The sequence below is a fragment of the Fragaria vesca genome, linkage group LG4 (genome assembly GCF_000184155.1).
Source record: "Fragaria vesca subsp. vesca linkage group LG4, FraVesHawaii_1.0, whole genome shotgun sequence".
NCBI classification, from domain to species: Eukaryota; Viridiplantae; Streptophyta; class Magnoliopsida; order Rosales; family Rosaceae; genus Fragaria; species Fragaria vesca.
Window position 1 is genome coordinate 19120112 of NC_020494.1, and position 15344 is coordinate 19135455.

At 38.7% G+C, this 15344-nt stretch overlaps 4 protein-coding genes across 4 annotated transcripts; 1 reads left to right on the forward strand and 3 right to left on the reverse strand.

Annotated features, from left to right (window-relative positions):
- Window positions 1-578: 578 nt before the first annotated feature.
- LOC101292991 (aspartate-semialdehyde dehydrogenase-like) lies at window positions 579-4067 on the reverse strand. The gene is made up of 7 exons (XM_004297381.1): window positions 3445-4067; window positions 2792-2878; window positions 2652-2696; window positions 2438-2533; window positions 2173-2274; window positions 1069-1223; window positions 579-982 (listed from the first exon to the last, which is right to left on the reverse strand). The coding sequence occupies exons 1-7, from the start codon at window positions 4012-4014 to the stop codon at window positions 901-903; spliced, it is 1137 nt and encodes a 378-aa protein (XP_004297429.1). The 5' UTR covers window positions 4015-4067; the 3' UTR covers window positions 579-900.
- A 499-nt stretch (window positions 4068-4566) lies between these two features.
- On the reverse strand, window positions 4567-7289 carry LOC101293291 (CRAL-TRIO domain-containing protein YKL091C-like). The gene is made up of 6 exons (XM_004297382.1): window positions 6930-7289; window positions 6555-6807; window positions 5943-5979; window positions 5383-5500; window positions 5094-5204; window positions 4567-4904 (listed from the first exon to the last, which is right to left on the reverse strand). The coding sequence occupies exons 1-6, from the start codon at window positions 6999-7001 to the stop codon at window positions 4767-4769; spliced, it is 729 nt and encodes a 242-aa protein (XP_004297430.1). The 5' UTR covers window positions 7002-7289; the 3' UTR covers window positions 4567-4766.
- Window positions 7290-7985: 696 nt separating this feature from the next.
- LOC101293581 lies at window positions 7986-12233 on the reverse strand. The gene is made up of 6 exons (XM_004297383.1): window positions 11838-12233; window positions 11224-11376; window positions 10748-11146; window positions 10484-10560; window positions 8803-9942; window positions 7986-8553 (listed from the first exon to the last, which is right to left on the reverse strand). Exons 1-5 carry the CDS (start codon window positions 12052-12054, stop codon window positions 8803-8805), a joined length of 1986 nt encoding a protein of 661 aa, XP_004297431.1. The 5' UTR covers window positions 12055-12233; the 3' UTR covers window positions 7986-8553.
- Window positions 12234-13751: 1518 nt separating this feature from the next.
- On the forward strand, window positions 13752-14415 carry LOC101303511. The gene is made up of 2 exons (XM_004298454.1): window positions 13752-14081; window positions 14221-14415. The coding sequence occupies exons 1-2, from the start codon at window positions 13752-13754 to the stop codon at window positions 14413-14415; spliced, it is 525 nt and encodes a 174-aa protein (XP_004298502.1).
- The last annotated feature ends 929 nt before the right edge of the window (window positions 14416-15344 follow it).

A 15344-nucleotide genomic window follows, 5' to 3' on the forward strand; every position in this document is an offset into this window, starting at 1 on the left:
GTGGGTACCTATGTTCCCCATGATGATGAACTTCACTTTCACTCCTTGTTGAGCAAGGTTTAGACCAGTGAGCATCTTGAATGAGTGAAAATGAACAAGACTAAAACAGTGCCTAGAATTTAAAAGTTAGCAATAAAGAGTGGTTTTAGGATAGATGAACTTGCACGGAAAGGAGTTGGAACGGATAGATGAACTTGCTCGGAAAGGAGTTGGAACCTGGAAGGTTGGAGCTAGCAATAGCACTTTGGCATCATCATAGATTCCCTTCACAGACTAAGCGATTGGACTAACCTTGGCTGGCAAGCCTAATGTAAAAGCTTCACACACTATTCCTACAAGAGTACAAGATCAAGGCTAATTAGTATTTCATAGAATGTCCTATACAAGCAATGATTCTGTTCTTTTGATGGCCTGAAACTCTGAATTTACGAGCAATCAGTATTTAGATTTTGGGTCTGGCACTAACTGCTGTGTTCGTGTTCAAAGCAGCTTTTTACATTCTAACTATCTTCATGCTTAAAAGTTGAAATAAACTCGGTCAGAAACTCAGAATTCATGGCTACTCAACTAAACTGGTTACTAAAGGCGATATTTTTGAAAAACCTCCCTCACTTCTCAACATCTGACTCACAAGAAACCAATTTAGTTTTGTCATACACTTTAATCAAAAGATTCAGAACAGTCTTAAATTACAAGTTTATTATAACAAAATCTCCTCCAAATGGAAGGATGTTACGTTAACAGTTGCATTTGAAAATGAATAACTAGTCTACAAAAACTGCTTGGATTTGCTCCATCTCACCTCACAACCCCATCTAAAGACTAAAGCACAGCTAAAAAGATCTCAGATCGCTTCATCTCGGCAAATAGATTAGATGGTGAGAAACCTCACCATTGAAATCATAGCAACAGCTCAGCAATCTGAACAGCATTGAGTGCAGCTCCCTTGCGTATTTGATCACCACAGACAAAGATGTCCAACCTGCCCAGACATTCCCATTAGTGGCTTGTTAAATATGCAATCAAAATTAGAACATGTACTGTAAGACTAAGTTATATTAGTCTTACCCATAGTTGCCCTCTTGGGACACATCACGGCGGATTCTGCCAACGGCAACATCATCTTTGTTTGACACCTCCAGAGGTGTAGGGAAGTTATTAGCTGCACGGTCATCTATAACCACCACACCAGGAGCCTTCTTCAGAATATCCCTTGCAGTGTCCTGGACATCGAACAAATTTAAACCTCAAAACTTCTGATGAAAGAATGGGACAAAAAACTGCACTAATTACATTAATAAAATCCATCTATTGCAAATCAGCTTTTCAGTGATTGTGATTGATCGAGTTTCCCACGAAAAACACCATGACATGCACTGATGCACATATCACTAGAACACAGGCATGGAAATACAGTAGTCTACTCACAGTATAGAAAAGATAAAGCCTACTGTACTTGTTAACATATTATTAAGTTTACTGCAGAAAGTGCCAGCTACGAGCTAGTAAATGTCCTTGCTGTGCCATACCAGGGAGGTGGGCTGAAGCTCAAGCTCATTAAGGTTGGTTCATTGAATGTAAGAGGATTGCCTTTCGTCATATAGAATTATAGACCACAAGCCCAATGACCCATCCAATGGACAAAAGAGACTGAAGTACACATGCATCTTAGCACCTTAAATAATATCTAATATTTTCTTCTATGAGATGAAGACGATAAACCAAATGCTACACCTGGGTACTTTTAATGTTTAGAGTGATTGACAATCGTAATGTTATGCACGAGAAAGAAGTAGAAGAGAGCACAAGAGCAAAGTGACTTATATCCACATGATCAAGCCATTGTAAATTAGATACAGGAACAACCTAGAGACTTAAGAATATTGAACATACGAGAATCATCATGCATATGCAAAGACCAATGTTCATAGTAGTAGAAGAGCCAATCGTACCCACAGAAAACTTCTTGCAAGTCTTTCCTCAGTATAAAATAATATCAATAACAATGATATCCATGACATCATCTACAAGTTTATTCTGACTACTTCTCTTCCCACAATGGTGGAGATTTACAATGTGAATATCCTTGATTACTCTACCAAAACTAGTCATCAACAAACAATATATTTTTTTATCATTGATGAAGGATATATAACAGTATTGTAGTATTACCTCATCAAGGGGATTCTCAAATTCAAGATTTACACTCTCAGCATGTGCCCGCATTACAGGAACTCGTATGCATGTGGCAGTTACCTTGACATCCTTGTCATTCTGTACACATGGACATCAACAAAATTACATCTACTGTTCTACACCAATATGTTATCATATTCATTCTGAAGATCTAACTTCCAATAAACTACTCTTGCTTAACTTAACTTGATTAACAACATAACTGTTATGGGAGTGATAAGAAACTAGTAAAGGTACTAACCCATATTTTTCGTGTCTCCTTGACTAGTTTCATTTCCTCTTCATTATATCCATTTGGAAGAACCGCTGAATTGTGGGAAAACAAATTAAAAGCATACTGCAAGAATGAAAGCAGAAATAGGTGGTTCAATGAAAAATCATGGGAAACGAACAAAATCGACTACATTTCAGAAAACAAACTTGAACAACACACACAGAGCAAAAGATAGACAGACCTGCCGATTAAATATCTCACAAGTTACTGGCTTCCCTGCCAAAACCTAAATACAAATATAAAGTCACATCAGCTAAACTTGACAGATAAAAACAATACAAAGACAACCAATTCAACAACATGGCGAAAGTAGAATGAAACCTCATGAGTTTGCTGCTCAAGCTCTCTCATAGCAGCAGCACCAGCTCCACTAGCAGCCTGATATGTACTAACCACCATCCGTTTTACCTGAAAAACACCATTCACAACCCCATCAACACAAAACCCCAACTCAACACCCATCCCAAATCCAAAAACAACCCCAAACCAACCACGGAAACTCAAGTAAGCAAAACACACAAAGCAAAGCAACATCATACAACTCCAAAGTCCTGACAATCCCCAAATCAACCCACTTTCTAGCACCAAACACAGTCACGAAACCAAAACGGACAAACCAACCAACTATACATACCTCCAAATCACTCATAATCCAAATTTCCAAGTCACATTATCCAAATAAACCCCCAAAACAACAAACTTTAAAACACCATAACATACCCCATTTCCAAACAAACCCCAAAATACACAAAGCAGCAAACTTTCTAGCACCAAACACAGTCAAGTAACCAAAACACACAAACCAACCAACTTCACACACCTCCAAAACACTCATAAAGCAACAAACTTTCAAGCACCATACCCCATTGCCAAACAAACCCCAAAACACACAAAAGCACCAAACTTTACACATCTCCAAACCCAAATCCAATAAAAAAACACAACCCACTTCAAATAAAACAAAATCACAAAACCTTAGCGTGACGATGCAGAGGAGTAGCAGCCATCAAGCAAATAATAGTGGAGCAATTCGGATTAGCAATAAGCGCCCCCTTCCCTTTTCCGGCCTTAATCCCCTCCATCGCCTCCGGGTTCACTTCCGGCACCACCAGTGGGACCCCCTCCTCCATCCGAAACGCCGAGCTGTTATCCACCACCACCGTCCCCTTCCCCACCGCCAAAGGCCCGAACTCTTTGCTGATGGACCCACCAGCGCTGAACAGGGCAATGTCGACGCCGTCGAAGCTGTCGGCGGTGAGCTCCTCGACGGTGTAGCTGCGGCCTTCGAAGGAGAGGCTTTGGCCGGCGGAGCGCTTGGAGGCGAGCATTTTGATGGAGCGGTAGGGGAAGTCACGGTCGTGGAGGACGGAGAGGAATTCCTGGCCGACGGCGCCGGTGACGCCAACGACGGCGATGGAGGGGCCGGAGTCTTGGAGGGCCATCCGGACGCGGAATGGGGAACGGGAGTTGGTGGCGGTGGTGGTGGGAGAGGGAATGCGGACGGCGGCGCCGAACATGGAGGTTTTGGCGAAAGCGGCGGCCATTTTTGTTGGGGAGTGGCGGCGGCGGCGGGAGGAAAAGGGTTTTGGGTTCTGAAAGTGAGTGTGTTACTTTGGTTGTTTCTACTTGTATGACTTGTGGGGAACTCTGACTTGTGTACCTTAAAATAGAAAGAAACTAACCGACTTTGATTGACCGTGATTCTGTAGCTGAAATAGCACACGTGCGAGTATGCGCGTGTGATCGACTTTGGATTCTTTCTTTCAGTTTTTCACTTTCTGAAATGTGAAAGGTTTACGTTGTTGGGAATGAAAAATGATCATGAATTTGGAGACTTCAATTCGTAAATTAAATCGGTATCGATTTTAAAAGGTTGATTTATAACTTAAATTAAAGTAAATTTATAAAGAGGTTATTTTTTTGGATAGAAAGAAAATTGATCGTATAAGAATTACATTGTTTGGATTTAAAGTAAATTGTTTAGATTCACTCGTTCACAAGTTTAAAATCATGTAGTCATTTATTAGGATGATAACAATAACATGCAGTGATGTAAATAACTAAATAAGAGCAAGCTTGAATTGATCCATCATTTTGTAAAGTTTAAAACTATCCCATGAAAACATATTACTGCTGAAGTAGTTCATATTATAAAGAAGCAGGCTGAAACTGCCTGCTAGTAAAGTTAACCTTGACAACTGGGTATAGCAGGTTAACAGTGTGGAGTAAAAGCCTAGCATACAGGGCTGCCGTTGGGGCCGTGATGTCGGAGCCCTAAACTCATTGATTTGTAGAATCAATCCTCTACCGGGGTCAGTTCAACATCTTGAATAGCTACAAGCTTTGCTCGACCACCATACTCTTCCGGCAAGACTTCCTCGCCTATTTCCCTTATGAACTCTCTCTTTTCATTCTCATTGCTCACTATTACAACCTGCAATCACTTCACTAACTTAGATAGCTCAAAAGCTGCAACATTACTTTTGTACATTTACAACACAATCAAATTCGATTGGTAGTAGCCAACTTCTTCTAGATTCATTCACCAGCTTGATTTCATATAGGTACCAATCTGAGTCATCTGATATTTATTCTGTTCAGGAAGGGATGAAAAAAAACATACCTTTTCTGCAGTTGCCTTCTCAAGAAAGCGAGAAACCATCCTCCAGACACTTACAAAAAAGCCTGGCATGTTTAGAATGAAGAGCTTTCCTAACCTTTCAGGGTAGTAAGCCTGCACAAGTTTTTTAGAAAGCATTTTCAGTAACACATAATACTATAGTCAGAAAATGCTCCCAGAGACCAAGCATTTTCAGCAACACATAATATATGTTTGTTCTCGAGTCTCTTCCCACCCTTTCATGGAGGGTGTCATAATTACACCAGATTTATAGGAAATGAAAGGTAGTCACCTGTAGAAATTGAAATCCAGTTATTAATCCACGTGCATCAACATTTTTATAGGAAATTTGTTGCAAATCAAGAATGCCAATCAACTTTTCGTTCCCGATTTCTCTTCCTCTGAAAGAGCTGAGACAAGCAAACCAAATGGATTATGTTAACATCTTGGCTCGTATATGTACATAGTTGAATTTATTTGTGCATGAGTGAGTGTGTGTGTGTGTGTGTGTTGTGTGTTGTGTGTGTGTGTTGTGTGTGTGTGTGTGTGTGTGTGTGTGTGTGAGAGAGAGAGAGAGAGAGAGAGAGAGAGAGAGAGAGAGAAATGAAAAGAAATGCACTACAAGTCTACAACCATCCATAATTAAAGCAACATGTTCACAGTATTAACATTGCCTGAGCATATTTAATATTCTACCTGACATTACTCTACTCGGACTGAAAGTCAGTGTCCTCAAAGGAATAATCACTATCCAAGTACTGAACCTAAAGAAGCCTAGCTACTTATGACCTGTGCTTCATTAAAGAGACATGCATCCGTATTGAAAGAGATGCTAGTGAAATGGAGTGGTACCTTGCAATAACTTTGTCAAGCAGATGAACCACAAATTCTGCAACAAGAAACAAACTAATAATCACGAATTGATTGCCAGGAAAAGTAGAGCCAAATCTTGATTTGCCATACAAATTTTCTTTATATTCATGCTCGTCTTTCATATACCGAGTCTACATTGTGGGGATTTAGCCTATCAATTCCCACTATCCAGTAAATAAATTCTTGGGTTTATGAGATTAGAGCAAATGTAAAAAGGTTGAAGTAGTAAACTCCCCTATGTCGAAATAAGCAGTGACTATACTCACTTTCACCATGGTTCTGTATGAGTTATACTATTGCCCGTGGCAGTATATATTGAGAAACCAAAGGATAGCAGACGACATCGACACCTTTCAAACAGCTATTGTATGTATCTATTTGCTAGGATATTTGGACAAGTGATAAGACTCCGTTCTGTCTAACTCAAAAAACCTTTTGTTGTTCTTCAAAAGGCACCACTATATCAACAATATGTTAAAAGACTAAAGGGAAAGAAATGAAAAATGTTCAAAACACATAGCACATTATGAACTAATCCACCCAAAAACTTTAATAACGAGAATAATAGAACTTAGAGTGATAGCTAATTACTCTTGAATTGGAGTTGGTCCTTGGCAGGATAATGCTTGCTTGCCTTAATAATCATCACAGGACATCCATTACACAAATCCTGCAAGTAAATCTTTCTGTCTTCCAATTGATCCTTAACTTCAGAATCCGAAATGAACCCATTGGGAACAAACGAAGCCCTCCATTTCCGCCACTGCACAAACATCTTTGCTGCCTTCTCCGGGTCCATTGATCTTGCAATCAAGAACCTCATCAGTGTTGGGTCTCCAAACTTCTGCAGAAAACATAAAGGGCCAAAATTGAATGATGTATAGAAGAAGAAAAAAGAAAAAAGGACCAAAATTGAATGATGTATAGCATATTCCACACTGTATAAGAAAAGCAAAGCATTACTACCTCAGTGGAAGACCCAAGCTTCTGAACTGATGTTCTCATCTGGGTCAGTGCAGTTTCTTGGCTTTCCTCCATGTTGCTCTCTCCAAATTCAAAAAGAAAAAGAACAAGTGAGTTGGACTCAGAGTGAGCACAACTGAAAAGGGTCTGAGCTCAGGTTCAGAAGGATCAGTGAGATAGATCAAAGCTCCAAACTTGGTCTGAAAAAGAGGGAGTGGCTTTCAAATTAGAAGGGTTTGCGTTGACGGAACGGACACTGTTAAGTCTTTCTAAAATAGGCAAAGGCTATTAGAAAGCAACGGAGAAGTAAGAAGTGGACAAAACTGGTTCGTCACTAGTGGCTCTTCATTCCATACAAGCATCTTCATTCTTTTGATTCTCAACTAAATTTGGAACAACGTTTATAACCCCATTATGGTTCAGAACAGCAAAGTGTGGAAGATTCAACTTTGTTCATGAACCACGCAAAAGATAGGTTGCAAAGAACCAAAAGTTGGAGTGTCCTTATTGGCAAGTCATTGTCTTTTGACTAGTATAAACTATTTAAACCATCCATAACTATAATAATAAGAATCCGATCCAAAGAAAAAGTGGGTCAACTTTGAAGGAAAATAATGAAAGCAAGAAATCGCTCTCATCCTCCATTACCATTAACCAATCCTCCCCCTCCATTATGCAGATATAGAACACCAAAGAAGTAGGGCAACAAGCCACATGGTATTTTAGAAGTTTAGGTGACTTGTGCTTTGTATTGGTCACACATGCTAACAACATCTTTCACGCCTCAAATAGAGGCGAATATTCGTTACCCTTCATGATATTCAAGGTGAATTGCTGTGATGAACAAATTATATAAAACGCTCATGATAGTTCTGAATGTTGCCATGTAGTTAAGGTAAAGATCATGTTTGGTTAGATTAGATTTTATGTTATCATTCAACTATCTTCCCAGAAATGCAGCTATGCCTGGTTTCCTCTTTTCAAAACAACAAAGAAATTAGTAGCTTCTAAAAGATTTTTGTCCAGCTAAAACTGTTGAAATTAAAAATACTGGAAACAGCCATAGAACTCCTAAAATAGATATTACTACAGTAATTGGATAGCTAAATGGAAGATGCAACAGTCGCAATCTTACCAGTTACCACAACATCCGTAATGTCTATCATCTTGCGCAAGTAATTTACATTGATGCGGTTGTCTAAATAAATTGGGAAATATATAGATATAAATTACAACAAAATGATTTGAAGACTGAAAAAGTCATGAGCCATATCCAACATTTCTAAATCCAAATTACTACACAATTGTGTTGACCAGATGCCATTATAATATTGTTTCAAGCTGTTGGAGTCTGACATTATTTATTTTTACCAAGGACGGACAATACTAAACACTAGATCAAAGTGAACCTGAGCAAACAATGAGATTAATCCTCAGCTCTTGAGTCTCGGGTAGGAGAGAGGCCGCTATGCACCTGTTGAGTCTGGTGCAGGCACTGAAACTAGATCTATCATAAGAATTATACAAGAGACTTCAACTGCAATCTGTACTGGACATTTTGAGAATGTGTAATAATCTGTACGCGCCACAGAAATTAAGAGACTTGTGGTGGCCACCTAACGGAAACCTGTTGCAAATTATGAACTCAGAATTAGATATTGAATGAACAAGAACCACAAAGTTTGAAAGTCAAATGAAATCTACAACCAACAGTTTTATTGACAAATTTCAGTCCAGGTCTGTTGATCAGAGGAGAGCTGAACAGAACAATTTCAAGTGCTAACATGGCATAAAAGAATTCCATGGATAAAAAACCACTTCGGCATCTGCATAAATATAGAGCATAACAATAGAAGTATACCAGTGATAGCAGTACCTATTCATTGAAAACACTTGTGAGATCACTGGAAGAAAACTGTTGATATATTGGGGCGCCATTTGCATTGTCCACAAAACCCATATTTGGCTCCAGCTTAACTGGGTTACCACTGTTCTCGACATGGATGCTTCCATGGTTTAAGTTGCTTTGCAAATCAAACTCGTCCCCTGCAAATCGACTTGGAATGCGAGTCTCTTTACCAACAAATCCGATATTCCTGTAAGCGCCCTGATCAAGCATTTCCCTTGATTTAGGAGCATACAAATCCTGGATATTTGACGTATTATGCAACTGCCCGGGCATTTGTCGAGCGTCACTATACGTCACAGTTGAGTTTTGTGGACTGGTGCTACTTTCAGCAATTACAGAACACGATGGAGTAGATAACGAACCGGTAGTAGCTGAGTACCCACTAAGAATGCCAGGGGTTTTAAGATGTCCTGATATCCGCCCGACGTTCATTAAGGAATTATTATTAGATTGAGCAGAGAGGAGACTGTAATCAACAGCAGTAGACCTGTTAAAGCTAGAACTCTGATTGACAGAAGCAGGACTATTTCCAGCCTGGAAACTAGCTGATGACTGCAAGGGCACCACAAGGCAAGATGGCTGTACATTGATACTTCGAATAGGTTCGGATAGCAACGGCTGCTGATGTCTGTTTTGCTGTGGTCGTTGATCCGGCTGCAATATATCCACAAACATGTTATTCTGAGTACTAAACCCTCCAAGATTGCTGTTCGGTGCCACAGTACCAAGACTATTAGACCGCCATTGTCCGCCTGAAGATGCATCCTCAGCAGATATGATGGATTGTGGAAAGTATTGGCGTTTTATCAAAGGCTGCCCAAATGTCACATTATGATCTATAGGGGCACGCCTTGGCCTCTGCAAGGTTGCATGTAACATAGCAGGTGGATCTATTGCTTGCCCATGGTTTCCTACAGGTTGACCGAGAAGCTCAGCTTGCAGGGCTGCTAGCGTTTGAGGAGGTATTTGTCCAGATGCAGCCAAAGCTTGGATGTCAAATCTATTCCCATGCGAAACCAATTTCACATTTGGTTCAACAGGTCCACAGAAAGCATTTGCACTTTGTTGTTGCTCTACACTTAGCCTCTTCAAATATAACCTGAATTTCTGTTCATTAACTTAATTCCTTTTAGTAAAGAATTTTGTTAAAGCCAATACAGAGTTCAAGTGAACACTCTAGGTACATGCATGACAAGAGAACATAAAAGCTGAAACTGCATAAATTACAAAAAACAAAAAACCAAAGCAAATTCTGCAACAAGGATCTGACAATAAATAACTGAAATAGTATTAGATCTAAGAGCCAGAGTCGTGTAGTTGCATGTGTCTTAGTGATTTTCAAAGTAAAGAAAAACATATTCACATTTTTTGTTCTGGTTTAGAACTTTATTCTACACTAAAAAAACAATTCAATATTCAATGAATTAATTCATGTTAATTTCTAAAGCAGATGAACTAATTATTCTGGTTTCAGTGTGATCCATAAGTGTACTAGTTTCTGTTAGTTTTGTTATTAGTAATGACTTATTATTGTTGCATCAAAGATGGATGCTATATTTTATTGTTCTGCTTCGTGACACCAAAACACAATTAACAAAGCAATACGAAAACTGCAAAGCATATGAGATTAATAGAGAAGGATCCCGACCTGCAGATGGCTTGCAACATTTTCTCTACTTAAACCAGGTACATTCATCAATTCAAGAATTCTCTTTGGCACAGCCTCTGAAAAAAGAAGAAAAACATTCTGAGGAGCAGTAATAAAAAGAAGGGAGCGGTTATATTTCTAGAAAACATCTACACCAGAAAACATCTACACAATAAAACAGAGTATACTAGAAAAAATTCTGCCTTCATAAATTCCAATATAGGAACTAAATCACAATATAAGGGAAAAGATTAAAGAACATACTATCAAGCCCCAGTTGGTTCACAGCACTGACAAATTGCTGATGGAGTTCAACTGACCATACTACACGGGGTTTCTTTGATGTAGACATATCATCATTATCATTGTCACCATCTTCATCTTCTTTAGCACTGCTCCTTTTCTTCTGACTTCTCGCTCTTCCTTCTGTTCCTTCATTGACAGAAGAAGTATATTCGACATCGCTATTTCCCCGTTTATGCCGATCATTATCTTCCAAGCTCCCTGATAGTTCAAGCTCTTTATTTTCACTTAATTTTTTCCTAGCAACATGCTGCCAGATATTCTTGAGCTCTTCCTCACGAATAGGCTTAATTAGATAATCGCAAGCCCCATGTCTGATTCCTTTCATAACAGCACTTGTTCTCCCATCAGCAGACATCACTGCACAAAACCATCACGTCAATCGGCATAACACAACTTAATTACCCTCAACATTACAAGCATATATATATACTCACTGATGACAGGAAGATCCATCTCCAGCCCTATACATTCCAGGAGTTTAAATCCATCCATATCAGGCATATGAACATCACTCAGTACCACATCAAAATAGCCCTTTTTCTCTCGTAGATGATTCAAAGCATCCGTAGCCTGGGAGCAAAGTGTAACTGCAAGCACATGACAAAACATGCAAAATAACAACAGTTAGACAACATAATTCTGCTCCTACATAAGGTAAATCTGCTAATTTTGACATCAATTTTTATAGATAAAAAAGCGTCCCCACCATTCCTAAAATGGCAAATTCAGAAAAGCTATGTCATTGATCATTCGCCTACCGCTAAACCAAATCTAAATCTACAAACTTTTCACATAAAAAAGTACAATGCCAAATACGAAAAACCTAAAACTAAAAATCTAACACCAGATGACAACTCTGTCATATCAGCTATAAATTAAACAAATTCAAAAATTGATTATAAGACAGACTAAATTATTTCCCTTTTTTTATAATATCTCCAATTAGAGGCTAAACTCGACTTAATTCACTAATTAAAGCAATTAATCACGCTTGAAAAGAGAGAGAGAGAGAGAGAGAGAGAGAGAGAGAGAGAGATCAGTAACGAACCCTGGTAGAGACACCGGCGAAGCATCTTCTCGAGAATCGACAAGCAAGTCGTGTCGTCGTCGACCACCATGACTCTCAACCCCGCCGGAAACTGATCGGGAACCGCCATTACACTAGCCGAAGCAACACCGCCTCCGCCTTTACACGAGCCGCCGAAGCTGCTCGCCGCCGTGGTGGTGCTCATGCACGACTGCACCACGCTCTGCAACGCCGCCATTCGCCGCAAAAAACCCTAGAAACTCGCACCGAATCAGAACCGGACCGCGAAATTCACCATCAATTTGTGGCCAATTGGAGAGAGAGAAAGAGAAGGATTTGGCAATTAGGGTTTGAAATTCTGAGAATTTTTTTTGTTTTTGATTTTTGAGTTTTGATTTGTTTGGTTACTTGGGGAGGAGCAAGGAAGTGAGAGAAGAGGGGTTTATATATACTGGGGAAGAGTGCAGATAATGAGAAAGAGGGCGAGAAGACGAAAATGGAATGTTCTTAATTTTATTTAATTTATTGGAATTTTTTTGCTAAAAATAAATAAGGAAATAAATAACGAGGGGAAATAATTGAGGGGTTGGGGCAGTTATTGGAGAGAGATGGGCCTGTGGGGTCCAGCTTCGCATGCGTCTTTGGAGGACTCTTGCCTCTGTGTGTCTCTCTGTCCTAACGGGGTCGAGTGTGTCCGTTGACTCGGATTTTTTTTTATTTTGGTCGATAGATTATGCAAGAAAGAAATGAAAAGATTATGAAGAACTATAGATTTTTTTAGTTTTATGATGTAAATTTGAGTTTGTAAGATCTAAATTTGTTTTTTGTTCGATGATCTAGAGTAAGATTGGAGGTACGTTCGTCCCGGATTTTCTTGATATCTAATTCTCGAGGTTGAAAGTTAGACGGTTTGTATAACATGCAATTCATTGTATGATATTGTAAATAATGCAAGTAATCTTTTAAATTTAGAATATAATTTAGAGTGATTAATTGACCGGATAATTATGCTAAGCTGATTATGTAAGAAATAAATAAAAAGTTAGCATAAAAGAATGTTATTCGTTGCTGGATTTTCCGTACAATAATACATAAAAAGTACGTAACATTGGATATGCGTGACAACGTGAAACGTACTTTCTCACATTGTCTTTTTTTAAAGCTAATTGCCGAAGGTTAAGGGTTGGTGCGGCTTGCATAATTAACCATTCATCATATGATTTATGTAAATCTAATGTGTAAGTAATCCTACACATTAGGACAGAATTCAGAGTGAATAATTGACTTAAGAAAGAAATAAAAAAAATTATGAATATACGTAAATTGAAATCAAATGCAAGTAATAATCAACTAATCATAGGAATTTATGGTAGAATCTAAAACGATAAATGCATTGAAAGCCAATTACTATAGTTGACGACATAGATTTGGCAAGAGAAACCAAAATAAGGAATTAAAGTTCAAGAAAAGGGCAAAGTGCATGAAGATCACAACAACTGTATCTTAGAACAACTGGTAATTATTATGGTATATACTAAACATGGTAATCTTAAATAAGAAATAAATGGTGGCATTTTCTCTAAAAGGTATACAAATCTTGTAATAAGGTGAGTGCAATATCTTAAAGATTCAGAATCTAACAAATTCTAACATCCTCTTATGATGTTTGCAGTGCTTATCATGAAATGGATTACATCATGTTCTAATGAGTTTTGCTAGACACCCAAGAATCTGATCATCCAACACTGATGTGTAAATGACGAGTTTACCCTTCTATATATCAATGCCATCCAACATTTCAATCAATCATTCCCACACCTTATCTTCAAGCATCAAATTCCAGTGTTGTCTGCGAGTTTCTGAGACCCTCTTCTGTATAGTGTACAGTCCATTTCCCTTGCAATGTTGAAGCATTTCCAATCGGGAAGTTGGACTATGCTGGTCTATTTCCCACCCACATTACCATGTTATTCCCATCCTAAGGTCACCTCCTTTGAAACTGAAAGCAGATGTTCCGGTACATGCTCCGCTTTTAAAGCTTTCAGCAATGTCTTCAAACCAGGGGTCTACTCGAGTACTACTCGTTGCGCTGCTAGACGAAGAGTGAGATACGATGTCGACGAAGATGATGGGGATGAAGATGAAGAGGAAGAGCATAACAAGGAGATAGCACTGTTGGAGCTGTATAGTCAGAGTGTGAGAGGAGAAGCACTTATTGTTCATGCAATGGTGGATGACCAACCAGTGGAAGTGATTATCTTTAAGGTGTGCTTATTGCCAATTTCTTATCATCTATTTGATGAGTACTTTGAGCACAAAGTAGTTACTAGTATCGAAGAATGACATTTTTCGAAAGCTGTACGTTTTTCTTGTCTTTCATTACTTGTGTATGGATATATTTCAGGGGTTTTCTTCATGCTTGAGTTACAGGACTTCACCAGACCCATCAAAAAGCATTCTTCCGGCAAGAGCAGTGATAGAGAGTATAGACAGGGTGAAGGGACCTTTTGACCCTTCAAATATAGAGTACTTGCAGAAAAACCTAAGCTGGGAAGTGTTCAAGAGCAATCTACCACCCAACTTACAGATGTATATATAGTTAGTGACACATACAAGATCTTATTGTGTTGATTAGTCCTTATTGTCATGAAAATGAAGATGAAATATTGATATTGTCTGTTAGAGTAGTCATCGATCATAAAATCTCCGGCCACTTTGTTTTGGACATCTAGATCTTTCAATTTAAACATGATATGTGGTTCATCATGAGATACCTTTAGTCTTTACATACAGACCTACATTAAAAGGACCAATTTGCCCACGTTTCCTTTTACTTTTAGTAACGCTTCCAAAGTGAAAACGCACGCTCTCATAACGCTTTCAAAACACTTTTCTTTCGGAAATGCTTCCTAGAGCTTTCGTGCTTTTTAGATTGTGACAATGTTCTTTATAGATACACCCTCCAAATATCTTGGATAATTACATGAAAAAATAGCGGAAGCGCGATAGAAAGCAAAGCTTTCGAGCTTCCTAGATTGTGACAATGTTCTTTATAGATGCCCTCCGTCAAATGTCTTGGATAATTACATGAAAAAGTAACAAGTAATTAGCTAGTTACTTATTTTACCTTAGCTCAATAGCTTGATCCTTCGCGAAAAGCACGTGTGGTGTCAACACAAGTGTCCGTGGGGATTTTGGCACGAAATTCCGGCACCGTCCAAAAACAAAAATATCTTCCTTACCCCGAACCCAATGACGTGGAAGCAATAGGGTGGCATATATTCGACCTAGATATTTTCCTAGAAAATATCAGTTAAACACGTGTTGCCCATATGTGGTTTCCTCCTCCCACTTCCACCCTCCCATCTCTCCAAAACTACCAAACTACCACTCCCCCTTGTTTTCCACTAGTGAGTAGTGACCTAGTCCCTTGTTTTTCAAATATTAACAGAAAATCTTCTAAAATACTCGTACGTTGTAGTGTTGAAAAAAATTTACTATATATCTATTATTTGTCATACTGTTTAT